Here is a 13,422-nt window from a genome sequence, read left to right as displayed (position 1 = left end):
TTTTAATCAACCTAAGGGTAATGGATTCCATGGATTAGTCTTGAGGATCTGCGTTTATTTCAAATCAGTTTTGTTTCCCTTCCCAACTCAGATTGATATCGTGCGATCGTGGATATTCAATCTGAGGTTCGCGATTGCGATTATGGAAAGGGATTAATCATCAGATTTGATGATTAGGTTGATTGACCCTATGACCTTAAATCAAGCGGGCTGATACTCTGCGATTGTATGAGTAGAAACATCGTCTTTGATCAAATGCTAAGCGATCGCTTAGAGAGGGTTGTCAATTGGAAATAAGGATTCTGATCCGATTGACAAATCAATCACGATTCTGATATCTTCTTATCCGAGGAAAGATGTCCATGGAACCCAAACCTTAGGTTGGTTATTTTTAATTACGAATTTTGATTCCAAATTTATATTCTGCCTTTTTAATTATTGAATCAAAATCCAAAACCCCCCTTTTAATTTTCTGTTCTCATAAGCGATTTTAACCAAAACAATTTCCTTGAGAGACGACTCAGGGTTTCCACTTTACTGCAAATTTTCTGAACCCTGATTAAAAAATAATTTTTAATTTGCGCGAGTTCGACAGCTCGTGTCAGTGATATATGGAGATGGTTGAGAATTTCCATTTGAAACTCGGTCAAAGAAAACCGAATTCCAAGTTGAGTCACAACATCACGATAAAAGAAAAAGAAACAAGGATTTTCTTCTGCTCCCCCAGAGCAAACCGACTCATCTTCTTGGGGAGGGCCTATATCGTAATTAGTCAATTGCCCAACGGGAAGGCCGGCAACATCATCCGAGCTCATCTCGGATGTGGTGTTCAAAACCTCGTAGGTTACCCAGGGAAACCGGGATACTAGAGAGGCAGAAGGAGACTCAAAACAGGACTTAGCCGAACCCGACTCATCTACAGCTTCTTGAGGGGAAGATGCCATAAATACCTAAAACAAGGAAAAAGCTGAATCAGATGAGAATGGGAATACCTGAATTAAAAATGCTATAAGATGAATCACTAGAAGATGACGAAGTCGGCAAGTCAGAGATCATAATGGGATCATTTGCTTCACCAGATGCCGAAGTAGATTCCATAATATCTCAATGTCAGCAACTAGCCAATGTGGACTCGGCCAACGAGTCGCATCCTTGCTCGACAAGCTTAGAACTCAGGTAGACACAAGAATAACAGGGGACACTCCTTGGGATAGGGGAAGAATGCGGGAAAGCTCGGATGTTGGAACGCGACCCCAGAGGAATCATGGGCTGGCAAGAAAGCTCAGCCCCGGGTTGGGGAAACCGAAGCAACGCACGTCTGTTTCTGGTAAGATGACCCTAGTCCGGTTAGATGATCCTCTACCTCGGGGGTGCCCTAACTCCCTATTGGACATCCCGGCCTTTCTCCGAGATCTACCACCACGGCAACCACAAAACATGGCTTTTCGTTCCTCTTTCTCAGTCCTTGGGATCCCCTAGAGCCAGAAACGGGCACCAGGAGGTATCTTTTTGAAAAAATCAGAATCCTCCTCCTTCTCCCCCTTACTACACAAAGCTGAAGAAAGAGGGTTTCCCCCCCTCATTTGGTTAAAAAACTAAAAAATGCTAAGATAGCACGGGGGGGACAAGAAAGACAAGGTGATAAACACCAGAAGGACAAGAAGTAATGCCCAAGCTCTGGAAAGTGCAAACTATGGAGAAACTAAAAGAAAATCAACATATGCAGGGTAAACAACTCAAAATTGAAAAAGCATGCTACCGAACAAATGCCAAATGCAGGCACCTCAAAACAGAGACAATAAAAGGTAGAAGATAAGCGAAATACCTGACGAAAGAGGTGAAATGGCAGGAGATGGAGAAATGCGTTTAACGCTGACTCTCTAAGAAATGCACAGGCACAATGCTCAGAAGGAAAACAAAAGCACGTAATGTGAGATGAAGAATTATATAGGCATGGCTAGTGATCTTGAGGTTTGCGAATGGCAAAGGTCAGGGTCACTAAGGTCTTTGCACGAGTAAGTAATAACTGCAACAATCGTGGGAGGTAACCGCAATCATCATGGGTGAAAACCACAGCACGCAGAAAGCCAAGGGGCAGGGTCATTACTGCCAATTCAGTTCAAAAGCAATGATTAGACAACTGAAACGATGCTGCAATAAATGCGCACGAAATGCGAAAATGGCATAGAACGGCTGCGGCACGCTAAAGCACGTGGGCGGCAGCACGTGGCAGAACGAAATGAGTACAAATCATAAACCAACAGATAAGACAGGATATATACATATGCAACCATTAACCGGGTTAGACACCTGACGCTTGGGGGAAACTCGCCAGTTGAACCACGACTACTAAAGCGCATCTGTTACCCGGTTACTACGTAAACTACCTCGTCGGGTTCATGTAAAACCCGTCGACCAAGTAACCAAAGGCATAAAGTCATACTCCAGTTAAGGTATGATGCTTGAGGGCAACCCGCCAGTTGGATTCCAACAACTTAAGCACATCCCTAACCCAGAGTAGGAACACGGTTGATGCTCAACCTGCCGATATAAGGAACAAGGAAAAATCGTCCTTGGCATAAGCCACGAACTCGGAATAAGCCTAAACGCTGACATTGAGGGACAACTCGACAGTTGGGTCCCAACTGCTCGAGACTACCCCCAATCCAGTAAAAAGGGATAAGAGAAATATCTCGCCGGGTTGATGCTCAGCCCGTCAAGATAAGGGGAAAGAGATACCTCACATAGAAAAAACTCGAAAAAACGAGAAACATTGCAAAGGTTTGAAAGTTGGCAAGAACGCAAACACGTTCAGGAACGCAAAGCCTGAAGGAACACACACATAAGTTCACCCCGGCAACCCAGATATCCAGGTAGCCTGGCTGAGGGGAAACTGTTATGGACCCATATAAAGGGCCCATTAAGTGATAGGCCCAACAAGGGGAAATCCAAAATTTCAATCAGTAATAATCATGGATAGATATCCATCAAGGATACTAATCCTAATACGACAACATAGCAAACAGGCCTGGGCCCTTACCAGAGGCACTAATGGCCCATCCACGCTACCCACAGGTAACCTCTATAAATACAAGGTAAACCCTAAAGATACGTTACGCTATCTCTCTTACTGTTATGATGTCACTGTGTGCACACACACACCTCAATTGGCTAACTCTGTTATAGTATTCTGTGCACAGTGATCTGCTTGACTCAAGTGTATCTTATTCATAGATACTTTGGAGAGGGCACTAGATCCAAAATAAACATTCCAGCCTATTGGGCTGGACATCTCCGTTCCATAGACAGAACAGTATTACATAACAAAATACTTTATTTAAGTAGTTTGTATTTGCATCATCTCGAATCGATATTCAAATTCAAGCATTCAAAATACAACTATATGTTGTACATTATTCTAATATTTATACGTGCTTGATCTACAAATTTAATATAAATTGTGTTAAAATAGAATAAAAATACTCATGATAGGTGTATGGAATATCGAAGCCACATGTATAGGATTAACAAAATAATTCATCTTTAAATTTAAGGCATATATTAAGGCCAATGATTTAGATAAATATGTTATATTAATAAAAATAAATATATACATAAAAGGTTTTTTTATATATAAGAAACAACATACAATTGAGTTCATCCTTGAAGAAGACACTGAACTCAATAACCATATAAGTATGGCAGTATCCCTGATGAAAAATTATGACAACTAATTATTAATACATATTAATTATTGAAACGACATTGTTCAAAAAGAGGTAAAACATTCATGTTCAGATGAATTTGAGTCGTCACAAGGAGAGTGATTGTGTCTGCCTTCGTAGGTAGTTATCACCATACGACAATCTTCTGAGAGTCGTTCAACTCTTTTCTTCACCCTACAGTTGTTATGGGTGCAACGATAATAACTTCTGCCATATTCGAAAATTGAGATGTCTTGGATGAGAATAACATATAAATATAGATAATAATAGAGATATGACTAATACCTAAACACATGCAATAATAATAATTTTAAAAAATAATTAAAAATATGTGAAAAGCTCACATCAACAAATTTAATTATACTGCATTTTGTTTTCTAAAAAACTGTAATTTCATTGAGTTATGCCACAAGGGAGAAAATAAAAAAATACCAGATACCCCCTCTCTCCCTCCCCCCACCACACATACATTGTGCCGTGACCTTTTCTATGTATGTAATCCTTTCATATTTTATATCTTAGAATAAAATCATCATTAAATATTCCTTCTTCTTTTTCTCCTCTTGCTTTGCCTATATTTAGTCCTAAAAATAATAGCCAATAAAATGTGAATGTATAAAGAATTCTAAATTTTTGTTTACTTTATTTCTTGTCCTTTATATTAGTTTAGAATTGTATAATCCAATATACTAAATACACGAATCTGTAAGGTGATTTAATACATAAGACAATTGACCTCTTAAAAATTCGAACTCTCTTTATCTTTTTCATTTTAAAAAGTTATTTGAAGTTACCCCTTTACCTCAAAGAAAACATATTTTCTAGTTTATTCTATATATATGCACCTTCAAAACATTAACATGAAAAATACAATACACATACTTTAACATACGAGTGAATTAACATAATGTAAATAAATGTGAATTTGTTTTTGGATAAATCACATGTATCCTCCAAAAGGAGCAATTCTGTTCAAGCCACACAATAAATGAGAACATTTTACCCACATAGTTTGTCTTAAACAAGTAGTAAATAATTTTTAAGCTTTTAATGTATTAAATATTTCACTTTTTATTTAACTATATCTTATTTATATATTATAACCAATATTCTAAACACACCCTGTTAGCAAATTCCTAATATTTATACACGTATCAATTACTTAATCTGTATTCACTTGGCACAATGCTATCTAAATAAATTGACATGAAACAAAAACAAAATGCAAATATGCTTTTATTATAGTTATGGACAAAGTGAGTCAAAAAGATCTTTTTACCAGAAACTATCGTATCTCACTTTAGTTCCCTTTCCTTATTAATCTAAATTAAATATTTATCAAGTTTGGTGCTGCATCTCTTCATAATAAAAGTTATCGGTTGTTAAACAATACCTTTCAGTCTCAGACGAGTCCCATCGTTATTGTTTACACTTTCAAGCACTGGCCAGTTAATGTTCCATTGTTCCCTATGTACCATAAGTGATCATTCCAATAACTTTTTCATCTTCCTAATTCCACTTCCATGTACATAGCTTTAAGAACAATCTTGTAGTGATGGTCTACAACTGAAGCAAATTGACCAGCACTTTCTTAGGTTAATGACAATGGATATACCACTTTAACGACCTTGCATTGGTTCATTAAGTACCTCAAAACTTTCTTGCCATGCACGCAACATTAACATACACATGACATATGTGTTTTGGGTGTAATGGTCTGTCGGTTATCAACATGTTTTTCTTTCTCTAAATTATTATTTTCCTTCAGTCTAAGTAACTTTGGTTTTCATCATACTACTGTATTTGTATAATTTAGCATGTTTCCTATCCTAAATCCTCCATAAACAGTGTGGTTTACGCTCTCCAAGGAACCAATTAAAAATTATATAAGGGTGCTATTAAGTGATAGATAGTTATCAAATTTTTATGCCCTATGTTTATATAAACTTAGGTGTTTACTGATTTCTGGTTATGATATATTATTAAACATGAAATTGGTTCTTAAATTATACGTCTTGAATGGATTTAGTTCCTGAACATATCACGTATATTAAAGATTTATTAAGTTTATTCTTTCAAAAGTTTGGAAGCCCAACTTGTTAGCTTTTAACATATATAATTCAGTGAGCAACTTATATGAAGAGAGAGACCAGTAAGTTAGACTTTTAATAATAAATTGTTGCAGAACAAATTAGTGAATCACATAAATCTAGAAAACAAACTGAACTAATATTTGTAAGTAAGAGACCAAATTAGTCATATGTTTAAGCGTAAATTGATCATGATAAATGAGCATGACAAGTTATTGAAATCTTGAATTTTTGATTGGTTGAAGACTTGAAGTAGCTCTAAGCCTCTAATACTATATCAATAACCAAATTCTTTCAAAATTTACCCTTTTATTAGGTATAAACATGAGAACCTTCTTTTCCAAAAAAAAAATGAAAAATAAAAAGGAGTAATTGTTTTCACTCGTGGTTTTCTTAACTAAATGATTACATGCAACATTTATTTAAGAAACTAATATAATTAAATTGTTTTACAACCCCGTACAACTACATCTATACAATGTGAAAGATACTTGCATGTATGTAGTTCAATTTGAGTTATCTGTTACTGTAGAAAATGATAAAACAAGCACATCCAGGTAGATAGATAGTTTAACCCTATGTATTGCGTAGGAAAATTCTTCACATGCCTCTTTCATTCAAACAGAATTATCATTATCCAGAACAATTAATAACACGTGTGTATACCCTTGTTCTATTATTTAAGATCCACACACATCACGTTAAAAAATTTAAGGAATTAAAGAAATTTCAAAATCATTTATAATTATGAATTTCGGATAACTAGAAGCATAGGATATGTATTAATGTCATTTTCTCTTAACCTATGGTAGTCATATAGCAGAGGTTAGAAATGTAATGAAAATGATATTTATGGATAGGTCAGTCTAAAAAGCTTTACAAAATGGCAGCCTACTCGTTGAACCCTAACTAGAGATTTTGCTGCAAAATATGTTTCATGATACCCTCAGATTTTGGTTTAGATTTGATAGTTTTAAAAGGTGTAAAAGCCAATCTATTCATTTATGCATGCAGACAAGGAGGATTGCTGGTTGAACTCTTTAGACCCTCACAAGGAGGGAATTGAGGTGAAAGAGTTGAAATTAATGATCATTATCTAATTAACAATGAGGGCATTTAACTAGAATATCTTTTAATTTTCTTGTGAATTTACGTTGATTAATGATGCACATCTTGCAAATAGATGCATAAAATGCATGCACAATTCTATTAACGTCTAAATCATCTCTCCAATTTTGTTATTCATAAAAAATTAACATGTTATTATATTAACCTTTTAAAAAAATTTAAAGTAGGATAAAAGGTATACTACTGTTTTGTTTTTTAAGAGTTAATCCATTAAAAATTAATGTGTCACTATATTAATCTTTTAAAGATTTTTGTAACAAACTTAGTCTCTCAAAGATTAACATGTCACTACAGTATGAGTCCTTTTAAAAAATTTGTTACGACACTACTCCCTTGAAAAATCTAGAATTTCACCATATTCATTCTTATAGAAGCTTATGATTAAAAAAGACAAAGTTAGTAAATATTCTGTATATTTAAGGGATTAATTTGTTGACAAAAAACTTTGGAGGATTAATGTTGTAATGTTGTGATACCTAGTCTTTTAAAAACTAATTTTGTGACTAAAAACTTCGAAAGACCAATGTGGTGTCACAAATCACTATGTCAGTTATCGGCCGATGCTAAATGGATTGATATTCATAACATTTGATTGTGTTAATTACATCCTAATTAAATAGTCATGATGGACAACATTGAGTAATAAATGAAATATTCTCATATGATGTGTAAGGAAGTTGTGTGAATGTTACACAATGGAAGCTATATATAGATTAAATTCCGGGAAAAACTATTCTCATGTTGTATGAGATAAATTTTTTCTCCTATACAACTTTCGATAGCTGTGTCACATTTTTTTTTTTTTTCAAGTGGTGGAGCCCACAAGTTCCCTTAAGTAAATCTGGTTGTAAGAGAATATAATAAGGCCAAACAAGAAAAAGAAAGAATAGGAAATCAAACATTAAAACCAGATTAGTATATCTATTTGATGAAAAAAAAAAAAAAAAAGGCCCCAGAACTTAGACATTTTTTCACATTTTAGCCACAACAAATTGGATTAAAAAAACTTATGTAAATGTTATTGAGTTGCTATGAAAAAACTTTAGGTGCAAGTGAAGCCTTTTCAGTGATGGATGAATGCGTGGAAGAAGTTCGTAAGACAAATACCTTGTGAATGGGATGGTTTGGGAACAGAGGACGAAAGTGGGGCCCTATAGTGTGCTCTATTGTCAAAACTCTAATAATAATCCACTAAATATTCTCACCAATATCTCTTTTTCTTTTTTCTTTTTTTCCAATCGATATTTTATATAATGATAAGCCTAAGACTCAGTCTGTACCATCAATCTTCTCTACTCAGAAGTCCATTGAAAATAAACACCTTGAATGATTCCTTCAGTTTTTGCTGAAAATTCTTTCTCTCTCTCACTCTTTGCCTGAGTTTTTTTCAATCTACATTGTTTCAAACAAAACCTAAGATAAAATACACCTGGATCACCGACACCCATTTTGTTTTTTTTAATTTTTTTTCACCAAAAAAGACATTTCACCTTCATTTCTCCGGATATAATGCCAATGATGTAGCCAGTGCACTCAATTATAGATTTAACATTAGCATTTGACATTTAAATGTTAAAAATACGAAGAAAAAGCTTATATCTACAAATTTATAATCACAATTAATCCCTTTAGTTTTCTCATTAACATATCAAAGAGCTTGCAAAATTGAGAAAATATAATCAAGAAAGTAAAGGTTACATAAGGTTGAAGGATTACCTTGGATGAAGGCTATTCTTGACAACCTTCTGACCATACTTCCTCCATTTGTAACCATCATCAAGCACATCCACATCACTTCTTGTTTGGAAACAAAACCTTGGCTCTCTAAGCTTCCTCCTCATTTTCACTTTGCTCTTCTCTGAGCTTGCACTCCTCCACCTAACATATTACACAGAGATTAAGTCATGAATTTTATTTTTTTTTAATAATTTCAAGTTCTTACTCCTCAGAGTACTCTTTTTCGATTAAACAGCTTTCTGAGTTTATTAATGTTCCTTAAAAATAAAAATAAAAATAAAATGAATATGAAAACAAAAATAAATAAAAAAATAGAAAAGTGATAATCTATGGGAGAGAATATGTGAAGTGAGTGATGTACTACTGGATTCGAGTATCAATGAGTATCAAGACTTTTGAGTCCCTATAGCTCTTGCTCCTCATAACCCAAGAGAGAAATAGGGGTTATAATAAGATAAAAGAAGCAGTCCCTTCAATATATGGCTAGAGATCTTCATATTCTTCACAGAAGCCTAGACAATATCTTTTAATTTAGGGTATCAAAACAAATACTTACGTGCATGCACTGTGAGAGAGAGAGAGAGAGAGATTGAAATTGAAAAACTGAAGTTGAAAGAAGAATATACCATGTGTTGTTGCCATCACTAGTATTTCCAGTGCAATTTTCATCATTAATAGCCTTATTGGGATCCAGAGTTCGCACCTGAAGGTTCATGATACCATCCATATAATAAGCAAATCGTTTTAATGACTAGCTATAGATGAAAAAATACCCTAAAATTGAAAGGGACATAGTAACAACAAATAAATTAAATAAATACACCAAAAGAAATAAATTTATAAGGTTGCAGGTTATTGTTATAACTTTAATCAATGATTTGCAATAGATATTACTATATCAAAGTAATTAAACAACCTGTTCGTTATTCCAAGAAGTTCTGCTAACAAGGTCATTACGGCTGAAACCTATGGTTGCGGTAGTTGGGGCGGCGGCGGCTGTAGCGACGGTACTGCCGCTGCCGCTACCAGCGTTTAGAGATTGAGAGAGCTGAGAAGATTGGGATTGTGAAGAGGTTGCCAAGAAACTAAAAACCTGGTTTTCTTCAAATTGAACAAAACCCATTTCATGAATGGCTTGAGGGGTGCTTGTGAATGAAACTTGAAGCTCATAATTGGGAACACCTCTCTCACCTTCCATACCCCTTTCTTTTGATAATTCGAAATTGGATTTGAACACAAATTCTACGCCATATGTAACTTTAGAGAATACAAAAAAGAGGGTGATTCAAAAGTGTGTAGTTTGGTCAACTATTAGCTGAATGCTTGCCAATTAAATTCTGAAGGGAATGTTTCTTGTGAATTATTAATTCCTTCCCCTCTTCTTAAGGCAGTCTAGTCAAGCCTTGTACACACACTCTTTCTCTCTCTTATTTACACGTGCATTGTCCTACAAGTGTTTTTCATTGGTATCTATCTCGACAAGTGACAAAAGAATGAAACTAGGTACTGTTGTTTTATATGAAAATGTTTGTTACAGATCAATTTGCTAATGCCTGCAGCTTTATACTCATTAAGGATGAATAATTTTATTTTTTTCATCAATTTACCAAAAACTCGACTAATTCGATTCGAGCGGTGTCAGATCAAGGCACCGCTCGGATGTATAATTATTTTATTATTGGATTCATATTAAAAGCAGCTTTCTTAACATCATTTTTTTCATTTCCAACTTCAACTTAAATGCAAAGTTTTTTAGTTTGTGAATATTGTTTTGATAATGGGCTAATAATCCACTATTACTAAAGAATTAGTATAAAAAAATGTGCAAATTCTGCTGGGTAGATATCAATTTTTTTAATATTTGTGTAAAATGAAACTGTTATTTTTATTCAAAAAAAATTACACATAAAAAGGTTACACCATTTTTTCATTTATTTTATTTGAGAAAAAAAGGTTAAAAAAATGTTGAAGAGTTTTTTTTTTTATTCTGTCAATTAAACCAATTAGATGACACATATGAATTATAAAAACAACACACATTAAATAACAGATATATAAAGATTTCATGAAATGTAAAATATATCGAAAAAAATTGTGGCTAATTAGTTTAAACAGATTAATTGACACAAACTAATATAATTTTGACTAGAACATCAAGAAAACAATTATTATTCTATAATGTTAGCATCATTGAAACAATATATATATATATATATATATATATATATATATATATATATATGAGTTTAATATTTCTCATATTTTAGTAGATAAATTTTATTTACTACACACGCATGGACTCATATTTTCTCATTATCTCTCTTCTTCTCACATTGGCTCGCATGGACCCCACACACTTTGATATATGTATAAGAGATAAAATCATCTCTAGAAAAACATTAATGCAATTCTTACTTTTGTTTGAATTTGAATAGCATTACTAACACTAATAAAATTATTGCATGAATTCTCTATAGCGCTTTTAGCTATGATTTCTTTTTGGAAGGTTCCAGCTAGGTAAAAATTAACAAAATAGAAAATTACATTTTACCATATATATCATGATTTTGTTTTAATTGTAATTTCTCCCTAACCTGTCATCCACTATTACAACATCCTTTTTTTTTTTTTTGTCTTTAGCTAGGATATTAATTCCTATATCTATTGCTGCGAAAGTGACTCCTCCAGCGAGATCCTGGAAGTGGGACTCATATACCACTGTACCCAACCTTTGGTAGTTTATTTATATTATTTTTTTAATCTAAAGTTCATGATTAATTTTTATTTCATTTTTTATTTTTTGGGGTTAAGATTTCCACAATGTGATAGACAAAGATAAAATGACTCATTTTTTATAGATAAAAGATGAAATATAATTGGACACAAAAATTAAGTTGACAAAGTTCAATTTCCTTTTCAACAAATGTCCAGTGTCTGATAGAAATTAAGAAAATGGAACAAATGTAATGGAATTTGATATTCATAAATATTTTTCATCCGTGATTGTTAAGTTAATAATTGATATCTTGGTTGATTTCTCTTTCAAACATTCAATAATTGTGGGTGTCTTCTTAGTTACTCTTTCACAAAATCCAAATGGATGGTAGACAATTTGTAATTCTACAATAAATCTTTGCTAATATTACTTGTTTGCCTTGGTTTTGAAATAAGAAGAGTTGTCCTTCACCTCACCCTAAGCACCCCCCCCCCCCCCCCCCCCCCCCCCCCCCCCCCCCCCCCCACACCAAAAAAGAAGAAGAAGGAAGCTTAGATTTATGTTAGCAAAACAACGAGAATAAGGGTGTTCATTAGCTTTCATTTGCAACCTAGTATCCCACAATTGTACGTGTTATCTCGAACAATAATCACACTATTGCATTGATTGAAGAATAACTTGTTATTATGCAGCAGTACCACATTAACACGCAATTCCTTGTCATCATTATCAATTACTAATCATAAATTATTTGAGCCCTTCGTGGTTTCACAAGGTTCATTAATGTAACGTAATTTTCATCAAAATGATATGAAAAGATCAGAGTTTCAAATATATACGTGTTGTTTCTTGAAAAGATTGGTTATGGGTATATGATAAAGGGAAAAGTTCAAAAAAAATAAAAAATAAAAAAATCTTATGGTATTACTTTAAATTACTTATATCCCTATACTTTTTTTAACCACTTAACTCCTTGGATTTTTTTTATCGATACTCATCCTTAACACTATTAGAAATTTGACTAAATATATTTCCAAAAAAAAAAAAAAAAATTTGACTAAATACACTTTCTTTGCCCTTCTTAGAAGAAGAAAATAAAATGATAAAAAAAACGAAATGATATGTAATCTTAGAACACTTAATAAAAGACTAAAAGAAAAAAGATCAAATGTGTCTAAATAAAAAAATAGAATATGGAAAAAATAAAAGAAAAAATAGAACAAATATGTTAAAAATCACTACAGTGACATAAAAGATTAAAATTTTAGAAAAAATAGTCTAAATGAAATATATATATATATATATATATATATATATATATATATATATATATATATATATGAGGTAGAATTAATTGACAGTTGACACCAGTGTAAAATCTAAAGTTTGACACCTCATCTGAGAGCCATTAGATCAAAAAGATCAACGACTCTGATTTGTAAGCATGTGACACCATTGATCTTTTTTGATCTAATGGCTCTCAGATGAGGTGTCAAACTTCAAATTTGACACAGGTGTCAAAGGATCCTACCTCTATCTATATATATATATATATATATATATATATATATATATATATATATATTAAAGACAAAAAATAGAAGAAAATTTTAAGATTAAAAATAAAAGAAAAAGTAATAGAACAAAAAGAAATTATGGTTATGAATTTTGAATATATTTGGTTTTATTTTTTATTTTTATTTTTCCTTGGTATAGTTTATTATTATTTTTATATGTTTGGTCTTTTTTATATCTCTGTTAGTCTATTTCTCTCTCTCTCTCTCTAAATTTTTTAACGAAAATATTTAGTAGACGGGGTGGCACAAGGCTAACAAAAAAATCAAGAATAAAATCAGAATAATATATACAAAAAGTGAAAAAAAATAAAAATAGAAAAAGAATCAAACATATCTAAATAAAAAAGAATAAAATAGACCAAGTACAAAAAAAAACAATTAAACCAAATATATTGGAAACTTATAATTATGATTTTTTTTATTCTATTTTTTTATCTTAATTTTTTCTT

At 32.6% G+C, this 13,422-nt stretch overlaps 1 protein-coding gene across 1 annotated transcript; it reads right to left on the bottom strand.

Moving 5' to 3' along the window:
• Positions 1-3,617: 3,617 nt before the first annotated feature.
• Positions 3,618-10,037, bottom strand: LOC133308379 (probable WRKY transcription factor 12). Its single transcript, XM_061508999.1, has 4 exons — positions 9,597-10,037; positions 9,307-9,383; positions 8,660-8,821; positions 3,618-3,932 (listed from the first exon to the last, which is right to left on the bottom strand). Exons 1-4 carry the CDS (start codon positions 9,876-9,878, stop codon positions 3,770-3,772), a joined length of 684 nt encoding a protein of 227 aa, XP_061364983.1. The 5' UTR covers positions 9,879-10,037; the 3' UTR covers positions 3,618-3,769.
• Between the last annotated feature and the right edge of the window lie 3,385 nt (positions 10,038-13,422).

The sequence above is a fragment of the Gastrolobium bilobum genome, unplaced genomic scaffold, assembly GCF_033153095.1.
Source record: "Gastrolobium bilobum isolate Gb01-03AN ecotype WA unplaced genomic scaffold, APGP_CSIRO_Gbil_v1 utg2951, whole genome shotgun sequence".
Lineage (NCBI taxonomy): Eukaryota > Viridiplantae > Streptophyta > Magnoliopsida > Fabales > Fabaceae > Gastrolobium > Gastrolobium bilobum.
This window is presented reverse-complemented; position numbering and strand designations above follow the sequence as displayed.

What these genes read in the sequence shown, in the direction of transcription:
- LOC133308379 (XM_061508999.1), bottom strand. Translation starts at nt 9,878, where the DNA reads ATGGAAGGTGAGAGAGGTGTTCCCAATTATGAGCTTCAAGTTTCATTC. An exon ending in CTTCTTGGAATAACGAACAG is followed by an intron (nt 9,384 to 9,596) that starts GTTGTTTAATTA and finishes ATGAACCTTCAG; the next exon opens with GTGCGAACTCTGGATCCCAA. An exon ending in AGTGATGGCAACAACACATG is followed by an intron (nt 8,822 to 9,306) that starts GTATATTCTTCT and finishes GTAATATGTTAG; the next exon opens with GTGGAGGAGTGCAAGCTCAG.